At 37.4% G+C, this 25,914-nt stretch overlaps 2 protein-coding genes across 9 annotated transcripts in view; one reads left to right on the top strand and one right to left on the bottom strand.

Annotated features, from left to right (window-relative positions):
* Nucleotides 1-24,156, top strand: part of LOC141442949 (uncharacterized) — a 42,169-nt gene extending 18,013 nt beyond the window's left edge. For 4 of the 8 annotated variants that reach the window (XM_074108150.1, XM_074108154.1, XM_074108155.1 and 1 more), the window contains exons 3-6: nt 21,451-21,588; nt 22,350-22,456; nt 22,894-22,984; nt 23,675-24,156. In XM_074108150.1, the coding sequence (XP_073964251.1) occupies nt 21,451-21,588; nt 22,350-22,456; nt 22,894-22,984; nt 23,675-23,763 (425 nt within the window). In that variant the 3' untranslated portion in view covers nt 23,764-24,156. Of the gene's footprint in view, nt 1-17,857; nt 17,976-18,045; nt 18,241-18,492; nt 18,576-21,450; nt 21,589-22,349; nt 22,457-22,893; nt 22,985-23,674 lie in introns of those variants that run through there. The other 4 variants (XM_074108149.1, XM_074108152.1, XM_074108151.1 and 1 more) reach the window with 4 other exon arrangements.
* On the bottom strand, nt 13,562-15,588 carry LOC141442887 (uncharacterized). Its single transcript, XM_074108040.1, has 2 exons — nt 15,199-15,588; nt 13,562-14,653 (listed from the first exon to the last, which is right to left on the bottom strand). Exons 1-2 carry the CDS (start codon nt 15,353-15,355, stop codon nt 14,361-14,363), a joined length of 450 nt encoding a protein of 149 aa, XP_073964141.1. The 5' UTR covers nt 15,356-15,588; the 3' UTR covers nt 13,562-14,360.
* Nucleotides 24,157-25,914: the final 1,758 nt, after the last annotated feature.

Genomic DNA, 25,914 nt, shown 5'->3' on the forward strand with positions numbered 1-25,914 from the left:
ATAAGCCGCGTATCCACTAGAGGCAGCCTCGGGCCGAGCGGCTGCCTCGCTCCGAGGCCGCGCAAGTGGAGACGCTGCCAAAGGCACGGCTCAGACTGAGGCTCCTTTGAGCACGGCCAAAAACCGACAAAATATGGCTCGGCTCGCGGTGCTCGGCCTGAGGCTGCTCTAATGGATACGCGGCTATAGAAAAACATATAACCAGATCCAACAGACCGTCAAAATGAACCGTGATTGTCATTTAGATAACCTACTTATTTACTACTTAGTATCGTAGGTACGTCGTATCAATGAAAAGCTTATCACGGCATAAACATTTACGTAGTCACACATTTTCATTGTTCTTGGCTTAGGTAATATTAATTATCCATGGCTGGTTTGAGTAGCCACAGCTAAGAAAAGCAGTGATGAAGAAGAAGACTGATGATTATTACCATTAAGGTTATTTTTCATCACTGCTTGTCTCAGCTGTGACTACGTCCGGCACACGCTCAATAACGTCTTCATCACAGGCCAGTGCAACCAGCCATGGTGAATCTCCGGTATAACATTTTTTTTGTAAAAAGTCATTAAATCTTTATTGCTTTAGCTGCGCTTATTGGCAGTGGATTAGTGTATAGCTTTTTAATGCAGGTAGTTTAAATTCCTCTACTGAAAGAGGTTCAACAGAGTTTGGATTCGATTTTCTGTTGCCTTGTCTTGTTCGACGGTTGGTTTGCAAAGTTACAGGCCTGGTATCAAAACTCAAAAAGTCAGACGACATGTCGTAATTGATAAAAATATTACCTATACAAATATTAAGCCAAGAACAATGAAAATGTGTGGCAACGTAAATGTTTTATGCCGTGATAAGCTATTCAATGATACGACGTACCTACGATACGAAGTAGTAAATAGTAGGTATCTAAATGACACTCGCGGTTCAGTTCGACGGTCTGCTGGATCTGGTTACCTATGTTTTTCTATTTAGTTCATCAAACCTGAATATCCATGCTCGTTATCGTTTTGATGAAGAAGAAGACTGATGGTTATTACCATTACGGTTCTTTTTTCATGACTGTTTCAGTGGTTACTTTGAGCCTTGAGACGCTAAGTGCCTTTTTATTAAAATGTTTGAATAAAATATGTTTTTTGTTGTATGCATGTAATCAAAAGTTCCATAATTAAATGTATTAAGCAGCACATATGATATTAAAGGAATAACGTAATATATCTCACATATACTAGAAATATACTACTATATTTAAGACTTTAGCTCGCTAGTTTTCATTTATTTATATTTTTGGGCTATTTGGTACCTATTTGTTGAAATAGATGGATGGAACTCTTTCGAAAAATACAAGTTATATGTCTTTGAATGATAAAAACAAAACAGAATAATGCTACATTGCATATAAGATAGAAAAACAGAAAAAAAGCCTAGAGTCAAAACATCTTAGAAATATTTTGCACTTTTAAGCGCGCTTAAGAGGTAAATTCCGATTTGTTTACAGCCAATACCTCTTATTTGCGCTGAGACTTAACTAAAAACTTAAATTGTATAAAACATGTAAGCATTTTAACACTGTATTCGGCGAAAATGCTTCAATTATGGACTTAAAATGATAGTTTATCCAATATATCTGCGTAAACTTGCTAGTTTAGAAGATAAAAAAAAAACGTGTCTACAGGCAAAATCGCTTATCTGCAGTACCTTTTGAAGAAAAGCCCTATTTTAACCTACTCGGCACGAGTATAGAGTAAATAACATAGCCCTATCCTATTAAGGGATAAATTATCTAAATAGAAACACAGAGACGTTTTAGTATAACTAGCTTTTATAGGTGTTTAGAGCATGCAAACCTTTAAATGCGTTTTTCTCGAAACTACATTTCATGCAGATAAGCGATTCTGGTTGTAAGGGGACGATTTATGTGAAACGGTAAATTAAAGTATTATAACCATATATATTTAGAATGGGCTAATTATTAGCTTTTATTTGATACCCATATTGTTACAATACGAAATATATTTTTTCATTCCTCCGCCATATTTCTTTCGCAGACGCCATATTGAAATATTATATACCCTATGTCACTCCGACAGTTATGACGAATCCAATGATACCTCATATGTTAAAATCCGTCTAGCCATTTAGGCTGCAGCGAGGACCAAATAAATTGACCTACATTCCCACATACATACATACATACATAAGCTCGAAAACATTACCCTCCTTGGGGCAGTTGGGTAAAATATCGAGCATGCCACGTGTTGCGTAGTCCCGTTTTGTTCGGAAAAAAGGGAGGACAAAGGTTTCCGAAAGACAAAACTTTCTCAACACACACATTCATTGCCCATTTATTAATAACCTCCTTCGGGCAGTCGGGTAAAAAAGGTTTTGTATTGATATGAAACTAGATATATTATGTTAGAGGTACCTACTATTTTGATCGTTGTTATCATGTCAAGTAAGTATAGTTTGATATGCACTTGTCTACTTAGTACTTTGGTTTCAAAACATACTAAGAGTATTGACTTTGTAAAGGAATGAATTTAATAAGTGATGAAGGTTTTCCTACCCCCACTGTACCATGTACTTACATATAAAGGGTCAGCCTTAGGGTTCTCAAGAAATACAGTTGTCTGACGCGCACAATTGACTTAACTGAATGGCAGTGTAACCAAGTATAACTAACAAACACATTAGGGAGGTGATTAGGGCGGAGGGGGGGAGTATGACTAAATTCTAAGCGTAATTAATGTTGTTTTAATTACAAATTTCACAATTAAAGTGTATTATTACTAAATTCACTTTTTGTCATATTTTTTTTTGGACAAACTGGCAGATTGACTTTCATATTTATAATATTTTATGCGATAATGGCAGGACGGATGGCCGATGGGGCCAGAAGGTTCTCGAATGGCGTCCGCGGACCGGGAGACGAGACGAGACGAGCTGTCGGTAGGCCTCCAAGAAGATGGAGCGACGACTTGGTTAAGATCGCGGGATCGCGGTGGATGCGGAAAGCACAAGACCGGTCTGAGTGGAGAGCCTTGGGGGAGGCCTATGTCCAGCAGTGGACGTCTGTCGGCTGACATGATGATGATGATGATGCGATAATAGACGAGCGAGAAGCAATAATTTAGAGAGACACTAGCAGCACACGCCGATCGAATGTTTTCGCCAAATATTCAGCTTTTGACTCGGCCAGGATACACCCAGAATATACTATTCTTTGTATGTGTACATGAATGAAACGTTTTTGTTTTCAATAATTTAATCAAAATTAACAATGTTAACTTCTTTCTCTTACTACTGTACACAGTGTTCAGTTCACTAATCCGTTTTCACTAGTATAGTGTTCACTGACACATTTTTCACTAAGCAGTGTTCATTGGTACACTACCCATTAGTACAGATTTCACTAGTACAGTTTTCGATAATACAGTTTTCTCGAGTATAGTATATAATAGTATATATGTTTACTAGTACATATGAGAGAGAGAGAGAGACATTACACATATTCAATACACATAAAAATACATTAGATGGAAAAAATAAAAATAACATTGAATAGTATAAAGTGAACCCCACTCAGCATAGTGTTACGGCAAGCCGCAACGCTGTGTTTCATATGCATATAGTATAGTGTTACTGTTACTAGTACAGTTTTAACTATGTAAGAAGGTATAGTGTCTTGTGTAATGTCTGTACGCTGTGTAGACGTGCAGGCTGAAAATCAGCGGTGAAGCATAGTCCGCACCGCACATGGTGAGCCTGAACCTTTTGCCTCATAGTCATAGCTGAGCATGTACCTTCTCATTAATACGTGTTTTTTTTTATTAGCAATAATAGTTATTTGTGTCACAAGGGAGCAAAATGGTGTATTTACGGCAAGGGCGTACATTGAATCAAGAATGTAGGGAAGGATTCTACAATAGAATCGGGATTCAAGTGATGCCCAAGATGAGAATAATTTTGCTTCTGAGTGGCTCGTACAACTTTTCACACCAAGCATTAAGAAACTTGAAAAAAAAAACTAAATATTATCAAAGAACAACCAGCATAGAAAATGGAGTGGCTATACAATTATCAACTTCAAAAAATGGCATTTGCAATAAAACACTTAGAAAAGCCTTGAACAGAAAAAATGCACTTTGCTCCCTCTCGTCAGGGAGGAAAAGTTACTTTTCTGAAGGAGAGGTATGAAAATGTTTTTTTCTTTCTTTCTTGAAAGACACTGACGTGTTCATCTTCATCAGCACAGTTTTCTCTAGTACAGTGTTCACTAGTATCTTCACCAGTAAACTTTACTAGAACAATGTTCACTAAATCACTTTAGTATCCTGTTTAATAGTACACTGTTCACTATTCCATGAGGGCATGATTAAATCTCATAAACGCAGTGAGAAGAAGAGATCTTATAACAGAAATAAAGTGTGCAATATAATTATTACAAGTTCCCATGCAAAAGTAACATTTTGTAAATTAAATTCGTGTCAACCTTTTGGTTCACACAAGTGAAGCCAATAGCCTATACATATATTCACTATAGTTTTTATAGTAAGTAATAAAAGTAATAATGCACAGCAGATGCACAATAAATGACGCTTAAATGCTGTTCCTCAAATATATGTATTCGCATTAGCACATATTTACTTATTAAGTTACTAGCTTTTGCCCGCGATTTCGCCCGCGTGGAATTCGGTTTTTCCAGGATAAAACCATAAACTATCTCTATGCCAAAAATCACGTCGATCCATTGCTCCGTTTTGGACGTGAAAGACGGACAAACATACAAACACACACTTTCGCATTTAAAATATTAGTATGGATTACCAATTCCTACATTTGTAAATGTGCAAATCGTCACCACCTTTAAAATTGAAAATTTATATTCAAGGTTAAATTTTTAAGATCGAAGATTACTTTTAAATTACTGACGAAATATGACATAAATATAAATATGCTGGGCAGAGGCCTCCTCTCAGAACAAGAGGGCTTGGGCCATAGTTGCCACGTGGGCCCATTGAATTGCTTCGCAGGTTAGTGCAGTTCACCAATAACCAGGGTAAATGAAGCAGATAGAAGGCAGTGGAAAGCATAGGGGGAGGCCTATGCCGTAAGGCACACCGAGCAATGAGACATTCTAAATCTAAAACTAAGCAGTCTTTTAAGGCAAATATTGTATGAAAGTTTGAAATATATATATATATATATACCTCGTTGAGTTTCTTGCCGGATTCTTCTCAGCAGAGGTTTTTCCGAACCGGTGGTAGATTTTTTTTTGACATTCATAAGTGCTTGTTATAGCCTAAATTGAATAAAGATATTTTGACTTTGACTTTGAATAAAAGGCTCTGTTAAGTATTTATTTTTATCCTACTAATCCTATTTATCCTACTTATCCTACTAATCTTACTAATCTTACTAATATTATAAATGTGAAAGTTTGTGTGTGAGTGAGTATGTTTGTTACTTCTTCAGGCTGAAATAGCTAGGTGGATTTTGATGAAATTTGGCAAGTAGTTTATAATCTGGATTAAAACATAGAATACTTTTTATCTCAATTTTCCCATAGGTTGGGGATAAAATCTCGAAATAACAACCGCTGGGCTTATAGTCAATAAATTTGGCATGTACGTAGCTGGAACTTTGGAATAACACAGGCTAATTTTTATCCCGATATTTTCACAGGACAGGGATAACATCTAGAAATTTCAACTGCTGGGTTTTGAGTTTTGAAATTTTGGACAGTTGTTCTTAACACAACCTCAATGAAGATCATGATGGGTATAGATTTTTGGAATTCTCAAGGGAATTTTGTTAAATCCCGGAAATTCAATTGTTAAATATAAGCTACTTCTAGGCTACCACAGTAGCCTAGAAGTTTAGCCTCTAAAGCAGAGGGTTAGGGATTCAAACCTGAGCTAGCACCTCTGGGTTTTTAGATTTTGTGTGAAATTACATTTAAAATTTATATCATGCTTTACGGTGAAATTTTTTTCTCTCTTTTTTTTGAGGCTTGAACACTTCAGGTGATCATGTCAGTCTCATGGGTGCTCGCTCATGTTTCCTACGCAAGGGACAAATTAAATTAAAATTAAAAAAATTGGTAAATGCAAATGGCTTTGTCAGATGTTGGCTCTGAGAGCCAACGATTGACACGGCCATTGTGCATGGGGCCCAAACCCCCAAGTACCCTTCTCCTCAAGTCTGAGTTCCGAGCACATTCCAACAACAAATGGGACAAGTCATCTACCTTCCGGCAACTCTCACACAGAGGTGACGGTTTAACTCTCATCATGTGTAAGAATTTGTTTGTTGGGATGTGTCCAGAACGTAAATAAAATATTATAAGGAAACTTGCACTTACCGGCAAAAAAATTTAAGTGTGGGAAGCAGTTGCATGGTGTCGTAACAACTCAATTCCTTGTTGCCTAAATTTTTTACTTGACATACATACATCCCACATTACCATAACATACAATATTTTAGTCCATAACTTGGCTAATGACTTGCAAATGAAGTAAAGATATTGTTCAAAAAGAAACTCAAAACTCAAACTCAGTTTTTATTGTGCTAAGGGGCTGTTTCACCATCCATTGATTAGTGTTAAGTGACGGTTAAATGTGATGCCGTCTCCGTCTATTCAAACAAAACAAGTAGAGACGGCATCAGATTTAATCGTCATTTAACACTAATCAATGGATGGTGAAACAGCCCCTAAATGTGAAATAAATAGAATTTGTGTAAGTACACTCAAGGCCGGGTCAATTGTTGCCTCTCAGAGCCAACATCTGACAAAGACATTTGCATTTACCAATTTCTTGCGTAAGGAAAATGAGCGAGCACCCATGAGGCTGACATGATCACCTGGTGTTCAAAGCCTCAAAAAAAAGAGAAAAAAAAAAGTACAGTCAACAAGCTCCTGTTCTGCATTCTTTAGGCACTTTGCACCCGGTCACATCACAACTAACCTAAGACATGTTTAAAAAAAACATTGTTTTTTTTCTAAGTCTCGCTTTATACAAAAGGTACATTGAAAAAGGTGAAGTGGTGGACCACAATATAACTGTAATTATTGCTTTTAGAGAAAAGTTATTTCATGATTGGTTTTTGGAGACTTTGTATTTTTTTATTTTGTTTTTTTTTCTGGGTTTTTTTCTGTGAATCCATGTTTCAGTTTGTACATTACAAAAGTTATTTGGACACTTATTTTGATGCATTCTACGAGATTCCGTTGCTAAAAAATGTATTGTCAACAAAACATCAAAAACAAAAAATTCTACACCCTGAAAGTGCTTGCTGTTTCTGCCTCTGGTGTACGATAAAGTCATTGTATTGTATTGTGACCCTTTTTGCTATACATACACCAACCAAAAGCTTGGAAAAGTGATAAAATATTTTTTTAACTAAAACATTCCTTTTTAAGTAAAAAATTGTAACAAAAATAAATTCGCGTTTTACAATCTTAATCCAAACAATAGAAGCCTTTTCATACTCAAAGTAACTGGTCAAGAATCCCAAACGGTACAACAAACTTTGCCGCGTAGACAGTCAAAAAAGTGCAAACATTACCTCCTGCGATGCCGTCGTTTCCGCCGCGGCAGGGGCGGCCCGTCGCGCACAGGGCCCGGGTTACCACCAGACAGAGCCCTCAGCCCCCGCAGGACCTTCGCAGTACTCGCCAACTCTAGCTTGCCTCCCCTGAAGAACAGAAAGCGCGCGCGTTCCTTAAAACCCTCCACGCGCCCGTTCCGTGTATCCACCTCGCACCATCTCCCGCGCGCGTAGATGTAATACTTCGCCGCCATTACCCACTGCACTTTTCATAAGTAAAACAACTAAACTTTCTTCATAAATACGTGACCGAAAAAAAGCGGCGCGTCCTCTTATAACAAGAAAGTGACGTTAGTTTGGCGTTTCGTTTTTTTTTCTGGCGTCAAAGCTGTTTGAGACAATGGTAGTAACGCTTGATGTTACATCAAACAGTATCAATCTTTTATTTATCACTAAAAATCAGTATTTTATAAATCATAAATCATAAATCATAAATCATTTATTTGTTTACCAGAATGTAGTCTTTTACAATGAAAGGTGGTAAATTAAAAAAATGATGTCCAATACATTCTGCTTTAGCCTAAGCATGTAAACATTTAGACAGCATGCTTATATCTAATTGCTGAAACTGTACTATTATTATTATTATTATTATTATTATAAGCATATGGATTATCCTAACAAAATTACATGTCAAATTATATATTAAACTTAAAACCCGAAAATATAATTAAATGTCAATCAGTAATAGCAATTAATTTAACAACAATAAAATTCGTGCAATAATTAAAATATTAAAACAAAGAGAAAAAAAATAATAATAATAAAAAATGAGAAGTCAAGTTATAAGTGTAACAATAATTAACCTTCTTCATTATACATAAAATATTCGTTCAGCGTATAAAAACAATTTTGTAATAACCAGTCCGTGATCCTTTTCTTAAATTTAGAAGCATTCATTTCTTTGAATTGCGATGGCAGCTTGTTAAAAATCCGTATGCACATTGAATATACATTTTTTCTGCTGTAAGCAAGGCGACAAAGCGGAGTGACAAGTTTGTGTTTAATTTTGTGCCTAACTGGTCGGTTTGCGATCTGTGCCTGCATTCTAAATAGCAGAGGGTTTCTCTTAACGAACATGCATATATCCCTGATATACATACAGGTTAGAGGCAATATCCGTAATGACTTGAAGAGAGGTTTGCAGCTGTCCCTGACCCGTGCATTACAAATGGCCCGAATGCACTTCTTTTGCGCTTTAAATGCCTTCTCGACATCAGTCGAGTTACCCCATATTATTAGGCCATAGTTAAGAGTCGAGAAGATATACCCATAGTATGCGGTGACAGCTGCCTTCTGTGAGACAATTTGTCTCAGCCGTTTCAATGCAAACACAAAGCGGTTAATCTTGTCACAGACAAATTTTATGTGTTCCTTCCAGTTTAATAAATTATCAATTTTTATACCAAGGAAACAAGTCTTATTGACACTTTCGATCTTTTCGTTCATGAATGTAACACTTAGCGGAGCCGCCCCAGCATTATGCGTTTGGAATTGGACTATTTTGGTCTTGGCTAAATTTACCTTCAAATCATTATTAGAAAGCCATTTTAATAATTCCGATAGCGTTGATTTGACTTTGTTCGCAAGAGAAATCCCAGGGTCAGCCCTCACAATTACTGTGGTATCATCGGCGAAAAGAACATATTTATCATTGGTGACGCTCGGGAGGTCATTGACATACAACAAAAAGAGAAGCGGACCAAGTATGCTTCCCTGGGGAACGCCATTGGGGTTGTGCCTATATTCTGACGTGTAAGTCTTAACTACAGGAAGTTTTTGGCTACCGTCCGTTTCTGAGATTTCAACACACTGAACCCTATAACTGAGATAGCTTGCCAACCAATCACTTGCTTTGCCACGGATACCGTAACGCTCTATTTTGTTTAACAGCACCCTGTGATTTACGCAATCGAATGCCTTCGACATGTCAAGAAACAGTGTTGCTGTTGAAATTTTTTTATCCACACATTCAGTAATATACTTGACGAGGTCAAAGCAAGCCAAAGATGTTGAGCAATTTTTGCGGAATCCATACTGTTCCGTTACCAGAATGTTATTTTTTGTAATAAAATTGTCCATTCTGTTGTGCATGATCTTTTCAAATATCTTGCTAATAACAGGAATGAGTGTAATAGGCCTATAATTATCAGGATTGGTAGGGTCACCTTTTTTGAAAATTGGTTTAACTACCGAAATTTTCAGTTTTTCTGGGAAAGAACCTTCCGAAAACGAGAGATTTATCAGATAACTTAATGGTTTACTAATATTCCCAGCACAAATCTTAAGCATTTTCGTATTTAAACCGTCATATCCTACTGCATTACTGCTATTCAGACTTAAAAATTGTTTTAAGTACTTCTTGACTATCTGTGGGTGATAGAAAAATACTATTTTGATTAAAAGGTAGCTTTGTATAGGCTCTGGAGTTTGCATTAGTGTCAGTGTCTTTGTTTTTATTAATTATGTCTATAAAGTAACTATTAAGTGCTTGGCATATTTCATCAGGTTTGGAAAATAATTTGTTATCATAAACTATGGAGTTAATATTATGTTTAGAAGTTTCAGTTATGTTATCATTAATGGTGTTCCAGGTAGCCTTACACTTATTTTTACTATGTTCTATATATCTATTATTATTTAATTGCTGTGATCTTAATATGCATCTTTTTAATAATCGGGAATATTTTTTGTATTTAAGTTTATTTAATTCTTTATTTGTTCTATTCTTTATGCAATTAAAATATAATTGTCTTTTCATCGCAGATGATTTTTTTATGCCCTTGGTTAACCATCTAATTTTTTTAGTCATAGTACACATTTTAACTCGTATTATAGGAAAACAAAGGTTGTAGAACAGCAACAGAGTGTCATGAAATAAATCAAATGCTTTATTTAGGGACTGCTGTTCATAAACATCGGAAAAGGTAAGCGCCGCTAGGCACTCTTTAAATTTACCGATGTTTTCCTTGCTGTAGTCTCTTTTATATTCCTGCCAACGTCTTAAAGTTCTATCTACACGTGCTTTGAAGGTTATTATTTGGGCGGTTTCATGGTCTGAGAGACCCAATGTAGGTACCTGCGAATGAACCTCTCTAATATTGCTAGCTATCTGGTCTATACAGGAACGTTGTCTAGTCGGAGAGGTAATATGTATACCTATGTTATAATTTTTTAAAACATCTAACAGCTGTTCAGAGTGTTTACTTTGTTTTAAAAAGTCTACATACATTCCAGTCTCCGCAAATTACTATTTTCTTATTTTTATATTTTTCCACTAGATTATTTAATAATGTATCTAACTTTACTAAAAATATTTCTAAATTACTACCAGGTATTCTGTATACGCAAATAATGATTACGTTGGTCGTAAGCAAGAAAGTCCCACAACATTCGAAAGTATTATTGCACGCTAATTCTTTTGTTAAGTTTATATCTATGTTTAATAGTTTTTTTATTATTAATATACAGGTACCACCGCGTTTTTGATGGTCCCTAGAGAAGTTAGCCGCCATTTTGTAATCGCGTATTTTTAGCATTTTTTCGGAACCTTTTTGGATGAAAGTTTCACTAAGACAGAGTACATCGATTTGGTTATTATTCTCACATTGTTCATTTAGAGCAATTTGGAGTCGGTCAATTTTGTTTAATGCCCCGGCAATATTCTGATGCATTATCTTCAGGTTATGGTTTTTACACACTTGTGGTTCGGCAGTTTTGTTGACGAAAAAGCAAAGAATTTTCATCAAATGATTTTCCAGCATTTTCTTCTCTTATTTTTGTTAGAATTTTACTTAAGTCATGGATCACCGTCCTCATACCATAATTATTTAAGCGTCCAGTCATTGTTGAGAACATTTTACTACTATAGGTCAAGTTAAGGTTGCTATCAAGCGCATACGCATACTTGTAGTTCAACATATCTGCATATAAGAGTTCATTGAAAGTTTCTATTCTCCAATTATACATGTTACTGTAGTTCCCACAATTGAAGGTCGGAACACATATGATTATGTTGGTGTGTGTTATTTTTTGTAGTGTTTTTCTTATGTACAATACCAAACTTTTGTAGTTTTGTGTTTTTTCAAAATCACGCTCGCCTATAAAGATGACACAATAATCATTCATACTAAAATTAGTCAACTTACTTTCTAGATTATTTAAAAGGTATTTGAGTCCAATTCCCGGGGTGAGATAATGGCATATTTCATAATCTGAGCCCAGAAGATGGTCTGAAATACTTACAACGTTTTATTGTGTTTGTTAGTATTTAATAAGCATATTTTAGGTTTTTCGGGTAGTTTGGCGTTGTCGTTGAAGGGTGGTATGGTCTCGATGTTTGGCGACGATGAGGGCCTTGCCTCTCTTTCCCCTTGCGATGATTCACTATTTCCCAGGTCCAGAGCGCTCTTGCTTAAACGTTGATCTTGGATTTTTTCGTTTAGTTTTCCCTGTTAGTGGTTTTTTAGTTGACGTGGAAGTGAGATTCTTTGCTAAGACATTTTTTGTAGGAGCTTTTGTAGAACTAGTATTGCTACCAATGAGGAGTTTTTTGCATGTATCCAGTAATTTAGTCTTTTCAACGATTTGTTTTCTAAGCTCTGTCACCTCTCTGTTAAGTCGGTCAATCTCAGTGTGCGCAGTAGCTAGATGAGTTGATAAGGCGGCGATTTGGTTATTTAATTCTTCGACGTCGTCTACATGGGCAGTGATATTAGGCAGACTACGCGAGGTCGCATCGAGGAGTGTAGAAATGTCTGCGTCTGAATCTGAGTCTAATTCCGAGTCTGATTGTTCAGTTGCAAGGAAAGATTTTTGTATTGCAGGTATATTTATGGTGGCATTTTCTTTAGACGGCATTTTAGATGGGCCGGGTTCATTATTTGACTGAAAGGTGCTATCGTTCATAGTAGAATTTGCACAAATAGCAGAATGTTCATCACGATCCGTCAAGGTTGGAGAATCAAAAGAAGAATTTTTAGGTGACATAGTGTTCAGCTTAGGTGAGATAGTAATCGGGTTCTTCTTTATTTTCTTATAGTAACATTATTCCTATATTCCGAATTCGAGTTATCTTGTTCCTTCTCATTCCCCCGTTGTACTAAATCTTGATTACGTTCCAAGTAGAAGACGATGCGTAACCTGACGTCGCTCCATCCAGGCAGCGTCTACATTTCCAGATTTCCTTACTATTTTTTGACATTAGGTAGAATCTTCACACCGACATTAGTACAATCAAGGTGGTAAAAAGATTCATATAGAACATTTCATGTATTCCTTGTTTGATACTTCATGGGAACATCTATGGCATTTTTTTACTTTAGGTGCTATTCCGCACGTGCCATTTTATTTGACAATTAGCACAATATCAAAGAAACAATTAAAAAAAAAAAAAAAAAAAAAAAAAGAAAAGATCATGGCATAGGATTTGAACCCGGTACTTATGAATGATGTCTCCACTATGACGAACTGCGCCACTCAGACTCCTTATGGTCGTGCGAAAACTGTGAATCACTTAGCGCACTCTCAACTGACACATTTATAATTGTCAGCGACCTTGCACTTGTCTCTGCGCTTATTGGCTGGCAGGTATAAGTGAGCGTTCTCCAAGTTAAGGTAGTGCAAGAACTTTCGGCGGTTACAATTTATATTCAAAATTAATTGTTCTATAACTCACGAATCAGTGGTCATGTTTCCAGCAGCGGGGCACCAATTTGAAGCACAATTTATCTGCTACGTTAATATATTCAGCAAAGTGCAGACTCCGCTTAAAAAACGATCCAGGTTTTTGAAAACTTCCAAACGTGGGTAAATTACGCATCGATTTTCGGTACGTTAAGAGTTTTTTTTTGAGTAGCGTGTAGTAGATTTGAGTGGATTTCTATCAACTTTCCATAACTTTCTTTAAAAAATTCAAAAAGCTATTTTGAAGGTTAAATTGAAGGAGAAATCAAAAACAAACAATACAATGTATTCATGAACATTCATATAGCTTTCTTTTCTTCTACAACACAATTTTGTTTTGATAATCAACATTTATTTATTCCTAGCTTTCAAACCACCTTTCTTTAAACTGCCACCAGCTTGTAGTTCACTCTTCAAAGTATGTTTCCAGCTCCGCTTATGCTTGGTCAGAGAGTAACTATGCATAAACCTCTTATCACAAACATCACAGGAGTACGGAGTCTCATTCGTATGTCCCCGTTGGTGTTTAGTCAAATTCCACTTCACTGCAAACCTTTTGTTGCAAACTCCACAGGCATAAGGTCTTTTCTCTCCATGAATCATTTCATGGTTGATCAATGTGGACTTCTTGTTGAATCGCTTACCGCAACACTGACAAACGTAAGGCATTTGACCAGTGTGCACTCGCATATGGATCACCAAGTCATACTTTGTCCTGTATTTCTTGCTACAAGTGTCACAGGTATATGTTTCTACTTTACGAGGCCGAGAAGCATGAGTTCGTTTGTGTCTATACAAATGTGAACTTTGGAAGTACTGTTTACCGCAAATTTCACAGTTGTACGGCTTCATTCCGGAGTGAATTTGTTCATGTAAGGTTAAATTAGACCTTGCTTTAAACTTCTTGTTGCATATTTTACAAGAGAGTGGTACGGTTAGTTTGTGTAGCTTTAAAGCTTTTCTAGAACATGATCGTAGATGACTTACTATTTTCATTCTGAGCATGAACGATAAGCCACAAAAGTCACATATGAATGTTCCTTTCTTACTGCAGATGTTAATTTTTTGCTCAGTATTTCATACATTTTTCAGAGTTGGCAATATGAGCATCATTTTCTTTTAATTTGGGGTACTTTGTTTTGAGTGTAGCTGCATTCTTGCCAGAATGTTGTTCCTTATCCAATAGTATTCGTTCTAGATGGACAGCACAAGGCCTAAACAAGAGCTGTTCTTTACCATTACCATCCTTGGCAAATTGGCATCTCTCATCAGAATAGCTTTCTTCACTGTTAGCACCGTTGCCCGTACCAGCCAGTTCTTCATCACTCAACTCTTCTTTCACAACAGTCACCTCAAATTTTGCTGAAACAAACAAATTACAAATTTGATTACTTACACAATACCAATCAGATGTTGTAAACTAAATTAGATATGATTTTAACAAAAAATATCTGCTTCAAAAAACTTTTTCTTCCTTGGATACGGTATTTTTGGCACAAATGAAAATGGACCAAACAAAACAAGCATTTGCACCCTATTAAAAATACTGCTTAAGTATGAAAAAAAATATATAAATTTCCCAAATTGGAAATACTCAAAGGTTTGAGTTGAGGTCAGGGGGATATTTTTAGAAAACACATTGCATGTCTCTCGCTAGGTACTTATGATTTGAAAGCCACATATTATCTCTATCAGCGTGCAGCGTTGCATAGGTTATTTACGAGTCTTCCCGAATTGATTCCTAGAAGTTATGGCAAATTGGCAACCCTATGCACAACTCCACATTGGACCTTCTACCTTCAAACGCTGCATGGCGCAAATCAAGACAAGAAACTCACGAGGCAATTAACAGTTTAAAGAATGATAACTAGATGAATAGAAACACGATAAAGTGCTTAGTTGCTCACGTCCTAATCTAAAAGCGACATCTTGTGGTTGCAGCACCTCGGGGCCCACCAATAACTCCTGCTTGACCTCGTGGTCCGCGTACAGCCCCTCCCTCTCGGCCGCCGCACTCACACCCTCCCATGCCTCTTCTTTCACTTTTACGCCGGAGTCCCACATGCTACGGCAGTAAACTATGGTATCTAATCTACTTGTCGAAAGCTAAAATCCTACAATCTAGGTATTCCAATGATTGTAAACCGATTTGTTAATTTTAATTTAAAGTAACTTTAAGTATAAGTTCACAATTTCCTTGGTTGTGTTTGTTTGATTTCGTTTGTTGACAGTTTTTTCCTTGCTTGTGCTTTTGAAACTTGCCGATGGTTGACTTTGATTTGATAGTCTTTTCTTTTACACTATTTTAACGATTTTAACCAATCAAATTCGAATCGTTTCTGAAAATTAAACATGATGAGCCGTGTCGTGATTGGTGTTTGGGAAAATCTGGTCCGAATCGTACTGTGTAACGGATGTGCACTGCATGTAGTGCTGGTACAAATTGATGTTAAAAAGAAATTGTTTTTGAAAATTAACTGAAGTTGTCTTTTTCAACTTTTTTTTTACATTAATAGATTGTTATGATAAGTTGAAAGTCATTCAAGACATGTTTTTATTGATATTGACGAATTTAATTTGAATATAGCTGTAAACGTGTGATTTGGACTCAGTAAAAACGTCATTAACTAGACTGACATGACAGCGACGCGACAGTGTCACTGTGACAAGCCAGCCAAGAGGTCACGCCAGTGTTGCCACTTTAGTAATTTTTCGCTAGATCTAGTGATTTTTAGAACTGTACAGCGATTTTCTGAAATCTTAGGTCGCTAGAAATTTAGTGCCTTTTAGTGAAAATTGAAGGTTTTCGAATAATTTTCCGAATTCATAGTAGCGGGCAGCAAAACTCTGTTAATGGATACCTCAAGCGCAGGAAATGCATGTAGCAAGCAACATCGTCTGATATTGACATTTTGCTACTTGATGGGTTTTTTACCTATTTGTTATTTTAAGCTACAATAGATGGCAGTCGCAAAAAGTTATAGTGAATGATAAATTTACAATTTTAATCTTTCTTTATGTTCATATCGAAAATAATATATATGTATATAAGCACTTTATTACATCTGATATCTATTAATAATTTTCAGAATAATACTAAATTTGGATTTTTTTACTAAGCAAACTAAACTAGCAGACAGCTCCTAATGTCAAATATTTTGTTATTTACACATTACTCAATTGAAATATAAATAAATGTAAATGAGTAGAGCGGTCAGGGTAACTTTAAGTCATAATTGTCATAAATCATTAAAAAGAGCCAATTAACGCACTTTAAATAAAAATTTAAGTGTCATAATTTTTCCGAACTTTGTTTAAAATATATATATTTTTATTTTATATAAAACTAAAAAATCAAAGGATTTAAGAATAAAATAATTAGTTCATTTATAATGGATTACGCTAGAGTGAGAAGAAAATACATTGTTTTCCCTCTAATATATCACTGAGCCCGCCGGCTTGACAAGGTTTGTCAAACGTGTGGATCAGTCATTATATATTTAAATGTTACGGAACAACATAATATAATATTGTAATTGATGCCCTTAGAGCAACGCGGCCTTTCGCCGCGTTCCTCTCTGTCAAAGTACAAGCTCAACTGGGCATACGAATTTTATATAACAAGGTGCGCTCGGATTTCAAACTAGACTTTATTAAACCGAATCGAGTGAACGTTGCAGTGCTAAAAATGTCGAATTGTTCAGTTTTCTGCTGCAAAAAGAAATCTGGAACATCAAGCTTGCAAAAAGATGGTGTTACATTAGGTACATTTCACATACTTAAAGTAAATTGTTATCGTTTTATTGCTATTTAATGACTTAACAAAAAAGTCGTACATTTTATCACAATATTATTGTCGGATTCATTTACCAACATCGAGTCCGCTCTCCCGTACAAATTTCGTATCGGTCAAGCGATAAATCCGACTTCTCGCCGATGAACAACACGTCAATGTGTGAGTTTTGAGTCATCTGTACACGAATTATTAGTGTATTGTTGGATTATTTATGTGTTTACGTCGTCATTACAGTCAGTTGGCAGTTTTGTTTTTGCATGTAAGTGTGCGGAACTGCACTTTTTTGCACATTTCCCCCCGCAAAAAACGCCAGAACTGTTTTAATAATCTACCGCTAAGGCTACTCCCTTCCGATAGGAAGCCCGCGTTGCTCTAAGTTGATGCCGTACTATAATATACTGTATATATATATATAACTACTACTACCGTCATATAGATTAATTGGGTGATATTTGTAAATATAGATTTTTAGGATTAGAGTAAGTTAGTTTTAGTTCTTTTCTTATTTATTTCTGTTAATTATTGTATATCTTATTTGTTTGTTTATAAATAAATGTATTGAAAATATTAAATAATATATATATATATATAGATTAAAAAAATACATTATATCACTCTTTAAATATCACAATGTCAATTAAATATTTAAGTCATTGTTTGAATGTATGGAGTAGCTTTTAGTGATTTCTAGCGATTTTTCTTTTAGCAAATAAAAAAACCCGAATCCGAATCTAGTGATTTTCAAGCTCGACTCTAGTGACATATTTGTTTGCGAGACGGCATGGCAACACTGGTCACGTCATTCACTCGATTTGATCAAGAAAAAAAAAATCTATTTACCTATCGCTTATTGTGAATAAATATTCTAGAAATCGACAGTAAATTTATGTAAGTAGTCATTAATTTAAATACAATAAGAAATACAGTGCTTTGAATTACCGAAGTTTGTGGTTATCACTCTGAAATCCGTAAAACAACCGTGTTAAATAGTGGAACTAATTATTTCGCAATATTTATTATATTACAAACGGAAGTGCATTTGTGATAGCTAATCTTCGTTATTATTAGAGTAGAGTATGACTTTTTAGCATCCATCTGTATAATTTGTTTAATTTGATAGACATTTTGCAAACACAGTGGTTTGAGAATTGAGGTATGTACGTATCAAAAATTGGCTATCTTTTTGACCGAAATCGCTTCTTGTTTATTTGAAAAATGGAACTAAATGATCTTAAGAGTGCTTTAAAAAGTTAGGCAGTTTTCGTTTTGGTACAATATTAGACAATTACTTACATTAAAAATGTAGCTGTTATTTAATTTACAAATGTTTTTCCTTGACATTTAGGCGTGAGAACTGTAATCAGTAGAAAAGTGCCCTTTATAGCATGATGTTCTTTTATTTCAGCAGCAGAATGGCAGACCAGGGAATAACCGAGATTGTGCAGGACTCAAGATATTTCCAGTTTGTCTATACCACATACATCATTGGTAAGTCCAGAGACTAGCGAGGCAGACCTTTGGGCATTTATTTATTTATTTATGGAGTACATCCACATCATGTATATAAGATATTTTTAGAAGTGATTTGGACGACACCGTAAATCAAAACACAATTGAGTTTCTCTGTAAGAAAAGGTTTATTATGTTAACATATGTATTACACATATGCATTATGAAACACAAGGTACATGTAGTGTGTTGGGCAAACACCCGCAAGGTATCCTGTTTCATAGGTAAACGGGGCATAATATATCGTAGTTTATATTGCATAATATATTGTATCATACTTTGGGGGCGGCAGACGTGAGCTTGCCTTCGGAATCCAAAAGCTTACTTAGCTTAGGTTACTTGGCCTGAAATGAATTTCAGAATTAAATTATTATTATTTTTTAAAATTTATGACGGTGGAAGCAGTCTACACTACCACTGAACGTAGATAATAGTTAGTGTTTAGTTTTGTAGGTATCTAAGGGACCCCATACATCCCTGTATTATTATTATTAATATTATTATTTTTGTATTTTTTTTTATTTGTATACTGTAGTTTTTAAGTATTTTATTTGTAATTATTTTTTGTTGAAAAAATGACTTTCTGACAAGTTTCTTGCGGCGCATTCTTCTTGGCAATGATGGTCTTTCCGAAAGCGCTGGTAGTTTAAAAAATGACGTGTAAAGTGCCCATTGCGGCCTCTTTACTGAATAAATGATTTGAATTTCAATTTGTAGTATATTGTAGAACATACAATTTCCAGGGGGGCAGCTGCCCTCCCTGCCCCCCCCTGCGTACGCTCATGGTCCACTGTACATTTTCTTACACTGTGATTTTACCAAAGCTTAATATTTCGGCAGTTGCATGCGCCATCGAGAACACGGTTTGCACCGTTGGCTTTAATGTGGCTTTAATCGAGAAGTAAATTGTCAAGTATGTGGTCACCGGTGCTAAATATAGTTAAACCTGATTGTGTTCGTGATAATACGAAAAACCCGCCAAGAGCGTGTCGGACACGCCCGAAATGGAGTTCCGTAGTCATTACGAAAAAATTAAGTAATTTTTTTCTAAGGATTTCGTATTTTGTACGGAATATTCCAAGTTTAGGTATATTTTATACCTTGGGCTGATATCCTTTGCATTTCTAATAGAGCTTCTCTAAAATCTAAGGTCCGACCGAGACCGAGACCGAGAAAAAAATATATTGTCGGCCGAGACCGAGACCGAGACCGAGACACAAAAAATAAGTGCTTTTTACTATATTATCATTTTATTATCTAAAAAAAACCGGCCAAGAGCGTGTTGGACACGCCCAAGATAAGGTTCCGCAGCCATTACGAAAATATCAAGTAATATTTTTCTAAGAATTTTGTATTGTGTACGGAATCTTCCAAGTTTAGGTATATTTTATACCTTAGGCTCGATTTTCAAGTTGAATATTTCGCAAAAAGATCACTGAATCGAAAAATCGTCCTAGCGACCCCCTCAATGGCTTTAAAAGATCTATCTAACGATACCCCACACTAGGATTAGTCGAGAAAAAAAAACACCACCCACTTTACGTCTATGGGATGGGGTACCCTTAAAAATATTATTTTATTTAACCACTGTCAGCGTGACTGATATGTATATTCATGCCAATTACAGCTTTCTAGTAACTAACGGTCTCTGAGCTTAGCCGCGGACAGACAGACGGACAGACATGGCGAAACTATAAGGATTCCTAGTTGACTACGGAACCCTAAAAATACGCGTTATGAATGAAAAAAAAATGTTTTATTTTGGTTTAATTAAACGTTCCACCGGGTCCTACAAACAAACTTAATTATCACGTAAATCAAACTACAGTATTAACAATATCAATCGTTATCGAAAAGAAATGAACGAGGTGTCACTTGTTACTCTTGTTAGCGGGTGTCAGTAAGCAAGTAGGTACCATACGCGCGAACCTGGGCGGGGCGACCAATCAAAATCCCAAAGAAAGCTCGTACCACCGCGGACACCGCGGTAAACCCCGCGCCAATATTTAAATTCAGTGCCGCCGCGGAGTCTCGGTCGCGGCCGAGAATCTCGGCTGTTTTGGGCCGAGACCGAGACCGAGATCTCGGCCCGATTTTTGGCCGAGATTTGTCGAAACCGAGACCGAGACCGAGATCTCGGTCGGACCTTACTAAAATCAAGGTACACGGAACAAAACCCGAATTTAATTCATACTCGTAAAATTAGTAATGGCTGTGATAGTCTAAAATATGAAAGAAAGAAAATACATTTATTCACAACACAAGACAACAATATTATTAGGTACAAAAAAAAAAAACAACAAAGGTATGTGTCATTGCGGTTGTGAATCGGACACTGGCTCAGCATAATGCTGAAGCGTTAAAAACACCCCAGCGCTGATTTCCAGCCAGCACCGTCGGCAACCCTCGGACCGTTATACTTAAAGACATACTACACACCATTAACTACATAAGACTACATAAATAAATAGATAATTTGTAAACTATAAAACTATGAACCACGACGACCAGATGGCCTAGTGGTTAGAGAACCTGACTACGAAGCTTGAGGTCCCGGGTTTGATTCCCGTGTCGGAGCAGATATTTGTATGAAAAATACGAATGTTTGTTCTCGGGTCTTGGGTGTTTAATATGTATTTAAATATGTATCTATATAATTATATTTATCCGTTGCTTAGTACCCATAACACAAGCTTTGCGAAGCTTACTTTGGGACTAGGTCAAATGGTGTGAATTGTCCCGTGATATTTATTTAATATAGTTCTAGTACTTAATAGTCTATTGGTTCATAAAAACACGTTCCTTGCACATCTCTGGTTTGAACGCAGCCTTATTAAACTACCCCCTGTTCCAGTGACATCATTCTTCGTGGAGTACGGCTGGCGGCTGGTGGGCGCGTCCCTGACGGCGCTGATCCTGTGGGGGTACTTCCAGCCGCTGGAGGCGTTCCGGGCGTGGCAGCGGGCGCGTGAGGACGCTGCCTACCACAAGGGTGGGTATTAGGTGCTAGAGATGCAAGGGATACCAGGAAAATAGACGGGCATTACAAACTACAGAGTGGCTTGGTGCTGCTGGAAAGAGACAAAGAGGATGGTAGAAGAAAAGATGGGTTGGAAGATGGGCATTCACCATCCCAGCCTATATACGTCCCACTGCTGGGCACAGGCCTCCTCTCAGAACAAGAGGGCCCAGTGCGGATGGGGAACTTCACACGCACCATTGAATTGCTTCGCAGGCTTGTACAGGTTTCCTCACGATGTTTTCCTTCACCGCAAAGCTCGTGGTAAATATCAAATGTTATTCCGCACATGAATTTCGAAAAACTCAGAGAGTAAGAGAGCCGGTGAAATTACTGGCACTTGAGGTATCCCATCTTAGGCCTCTAGGTTGGCAACGCATCTGCAATCCCCCGGTGTTGCAGGTGTCTATGGGCGGTGGTGATCTCTTACCATCAGGAGACCCACTTGCTTGTTTGCCATCCAGTCGAATAAAAAAAAAAAAATATATAATATGACCCCACACTGCGTACATTTAGCTTAAGAGTAGGGCTCTGCATACACTGAATGTTTTAAAACACTCGGAAAAAGCGAGTAATATCTTCAAGACACGATTCCCGTTTACATACCTACAAATGTGTAGGGAACCCTCGGTGCGCGAGTCCGACTCGCACATGCCCGGTGTTTTCAATTTGCCGCGGTTTCTCATGGAATGCTTTCGCTGGTCAGAGTGTAACGTGTTGTGGTTGGTTGGCAGACCCGGACCGCGTGTTGGCCCGTGAAGAGGAGATCCGGCGGGCCCGCGAGGCGCAGCAGCGGAGGCTGCTGGCGGAGTCCGAGAGGGCTGCCGAGCTGGCCAGAGAGGTATGCAAACTTGCGAAGGGCACGTGTCTGAATATCGAAAATTGAAATATCTAAAATCTTTCTATATTAGATATATAAAGACTGACAAACATTGGCGTATCCAGGGTTGTATTTCAGGGGGGGCCTGGTTCGGATTTTTGTGTGAAGATATCGGTGTATTGAATTTCGAATCGGTAGCCCATACTGTTGGCGCTAGACCATACTGGGGTGGGCACGGCCCACCCGGCCCCCCTCTGTATACGCCTATGCTGACAAACATACACACACTGTCGCATTTATAATATTAGTATGGATTAATCGTAGAATATTTTGCTAAGCGCAAAATTGGAGAATGGCTAGAGTCGGGAGAAGGTTTATATGAAAGAAAATTTGGAAAAATTACAACGGGGACAGTTAGTTTTTGATATTTCTTATCACTTTGTAACTGAATGTTTCAGCGGGAGGAAAAGAAGAGAGCGGAGCTAGCGGAGATGTTGAAGAAGTATGGCGCCGCCACCTCCGGCCACCGGCTCGGCTCCGCGGACGACGGTAAGGCAAGCCACTCAACTACAAGTGATTTGGGAGTTATAGTATCACTTTGTCTAAAAAGCAGCTGGTCTAAGAAGCAACTGGTTTGAGTGGCAACTGGTTCAAGAAGCAGCTGGTCTAAGTAGCAACTGGTTGGAGTGGCAAGTGGTCTAAGAAGCAACTGGTCTAACAAGGAAGGGTACCCAACTGTCCGACTCCGATTTGAATTATTTTGATATATGTTATAGAGTAGTTTAAAATAACGGACACGTATTTTTTTTTAGCTGCCCAAACTCAAGCTGTTTGGAGAAAATGTCTTTCAAAAAAATTTTACAAAAATATCACCATACTCCTAAAATCAAATAACAACAAAAAGTTGGAAAATACCCGACTTTGTCACTTCAAAGTTCAATATCTCAAAAGCGGCTGAACAGATTTGATAAAACATATTAAGAACCATCGCTAGAAAACCTTTCAATTAGAAAAAAACGCATTCAAATCGGTCCACCCGTTTAAGAGCTACGGTGGCACAGACAGACAGACACACACATACGGACACACAGACACACATGGCGGTCAAACTTATAACGCCCCTCTTTTTGCGTGGGGGGTTAAAAAAGGACCTTGCCGTTGGCCCTTAGGGCGACAACACCAAAAAGAAACAGTGTAACATTAAGTACCGTGAATTATGTGTTTTGTTTGTCGTTGCAGGGTTCTTGCCTCTCAGCGGCGGCGCGTCCACGTCCTCGTACAGGGCTCCGAAGCGCTCCGCGTGCGGCGGCGGCGGCTGCGGCCGATAGGCTGCGCCACGTCACGTCACGTTATGTAACGTCATGTCACGTCACGTCATGACGTTACATATAACTTCACGTCTTGTCCCGTCACGTCACGTTATGTAACGTCACGTCATGAAGTTACATATAATTTCACGTCTTGTCCCGTCACGTCACGTCATGTCACGTCACGTCATGAAGTTACATATAACTTCACGTCTTGTCCCGTCACGTCACGTTATGTCACGTCATGTCACGTCATATCACGTCATGTCACCTGACAGGCTAGTTGGGGTAGTATCGTGAAGCCCGTTTGATAATTTTGATATTTGTGTCACGTTTCTGATTGGTTAAAGCAGGGTTTCTCAAACTTATGACTCCACGTACCCCTGTTAAAGTTTCTAGACGACAGCGAACCCCCCCCAAAGAAAGTAATAAAAGTGGCTGTTGGAGATACTAAGTTTATTTTTATTTCAGTCATCATGATAATATAATGTATATTATTTATTTCAATAAAAGGTAACAAATATAGGTAAGAATCATCTTGCCAACGAAAATACAAACTGAAACAAACAACAACAAATAACAAACAAATAAGTAACAAATTTGGAGTTAAAAAATACAAAAAGACTCCAAAACCAATCTTAATCATCTTGCCAGTCTTGCAGCCACCATCACGTATACCTTGTCGCGAACCCCCTACCGTCGAATAGCGAACCCCTAGGGGTTCGCGTACCCCACTTTGAGAAACCCTGGGTTAAAGTAATGAACGAATCTCTTACGACCGTATAGGTAGAGTCATTCACGGTGACGCGTGCCGTGGCTCTTATTACAATGTCTTTAAAGGCTAATTTTGACAAAATCACGCGTCTTCGTGGATGGCACTAGGTATAACGTCAAGCGGAACTCGATACTAACGCCATCTAGCGATATTTCGCCTTTCGAAACCCTCTTCCCAGTAAGCTTGAATTAATATTTGACAGCTGTCATTTCGATACAATTTCTAACCTATAAAGTTTTATTAACCCGAATTGGTAAGTAGGTCCATATCGACTCTCATATTATCGCATTTCATAATGGTAATGTGTGTCATAATTTATCGTTTTTCATACTTAACTCTTTCTTTATCTGAATGGATTGATCAGAATTGTTATAAAACAAACCAAACCTAAGGCAGTTGTCTCACCGCCAGCGAGGAAACGATTGGCTATCGACTATTTTCTCGCTCAAGAAACGAACAAAAGATATAACATCCTGTGTGAGTAAAAGAGACACATATATTAATAGTTACCCACAAGTTAAAAAATAAAAATGTAACCAAGGACCGCGGCGCGCCGCGCCTGCGCAGCCGGCAGTGTTAAAGTATTCAAAATAGTGAATGAGAGTTCTACACTTTCTGCCAACAAACTGCTACGCAGTTTGGCAGAGGTTTATAGTTATAAGTATTTCTGTACTTCTTTTGTTTTTTATTTGAGTAAATAAATAATTAAAAAAAAAAAGTTGATCGCTGGCTGTTCACACTGTCGGCGAGAACTCGCTCTTACATCTTTTGTCGCAGCGACAAGAGCTATAAAACTCGCTGAGCTATAAATACTCGCTCAGCGATGTCAGCTTGGCGGCCGCCCCGCACGAGCGAGTCGAGTGGTGCGAGTAATCACCCGTCGCACGCGAACACTCACTTAGAGCCGAGCGACAAAACTACACTCGCTTCTCGCTGCTCGCCCACTCGTTTCTAGTTACTCGCTCTACTCGCTTCTCGCTCATCGTCGGCGGTGGGACAAGTGCCTAACCTATACAGTTCTGCAAGGTCACCATTTAATAATTTAAAAAAAGGGTTTCCACAGGAAAAATATTATTTCAAAAAAAAATTCGAGTACCTTACCGGCCCAATTTAAATAATATGTATACATTGTGATGACAAATTTCGCAATGAAAATAGATAATAATAATAATATTGGTGTTATTTTAATTAACATAAATTTTCATGCATTTATTATAAGTGACGTTAGTTTTTCGATCTTAAAAATGCCATTCTATAATGAATCTTATTTATATATGCAAAGACCTGAAGATTGTTTCTCAAGTGTTTGTTTATCTCACAAAGATGTGATGCTTAGAAACTAAATTGTATTTAGGTTTATTATAAAATATAAAAAATAAAAATACTTATCCATTATG

Source organism: Choristoneura fumiferana, chromosome 26 (assembly GCF_025370935.1).
Source record: "Choristoneura fumiferana chromosome 26, NRCan_CFum_1, whole genome shotgun sequence".
Classification (NCBI taxonomy): Eukaryota; Metazoa; Arthropoda; class Insecta; order Lepidoptera; family Tortricidae; genus Choristoneura; species Choristoneura fumiferana.

What these genes read in the sequence shown, in the direction of transcription:
- LOC141442887 (XM_074108040.1), bottom strand. Translation starts at nt 15,355, where the DNA reads ATGTGGGACTCCGGCGTAAAAGTGAAAGAAGAGGCATGGGAGGGTGTG. An exon ending in TGTCGCTTTTAGATTAGGAC is followed by an intron (nt 14,654 to 15,198) that starts GTGAGCAACTAA and finishes TGTTTGTTTCAG; the next exon opens with CAAAATTTGAGGTGACTGTT.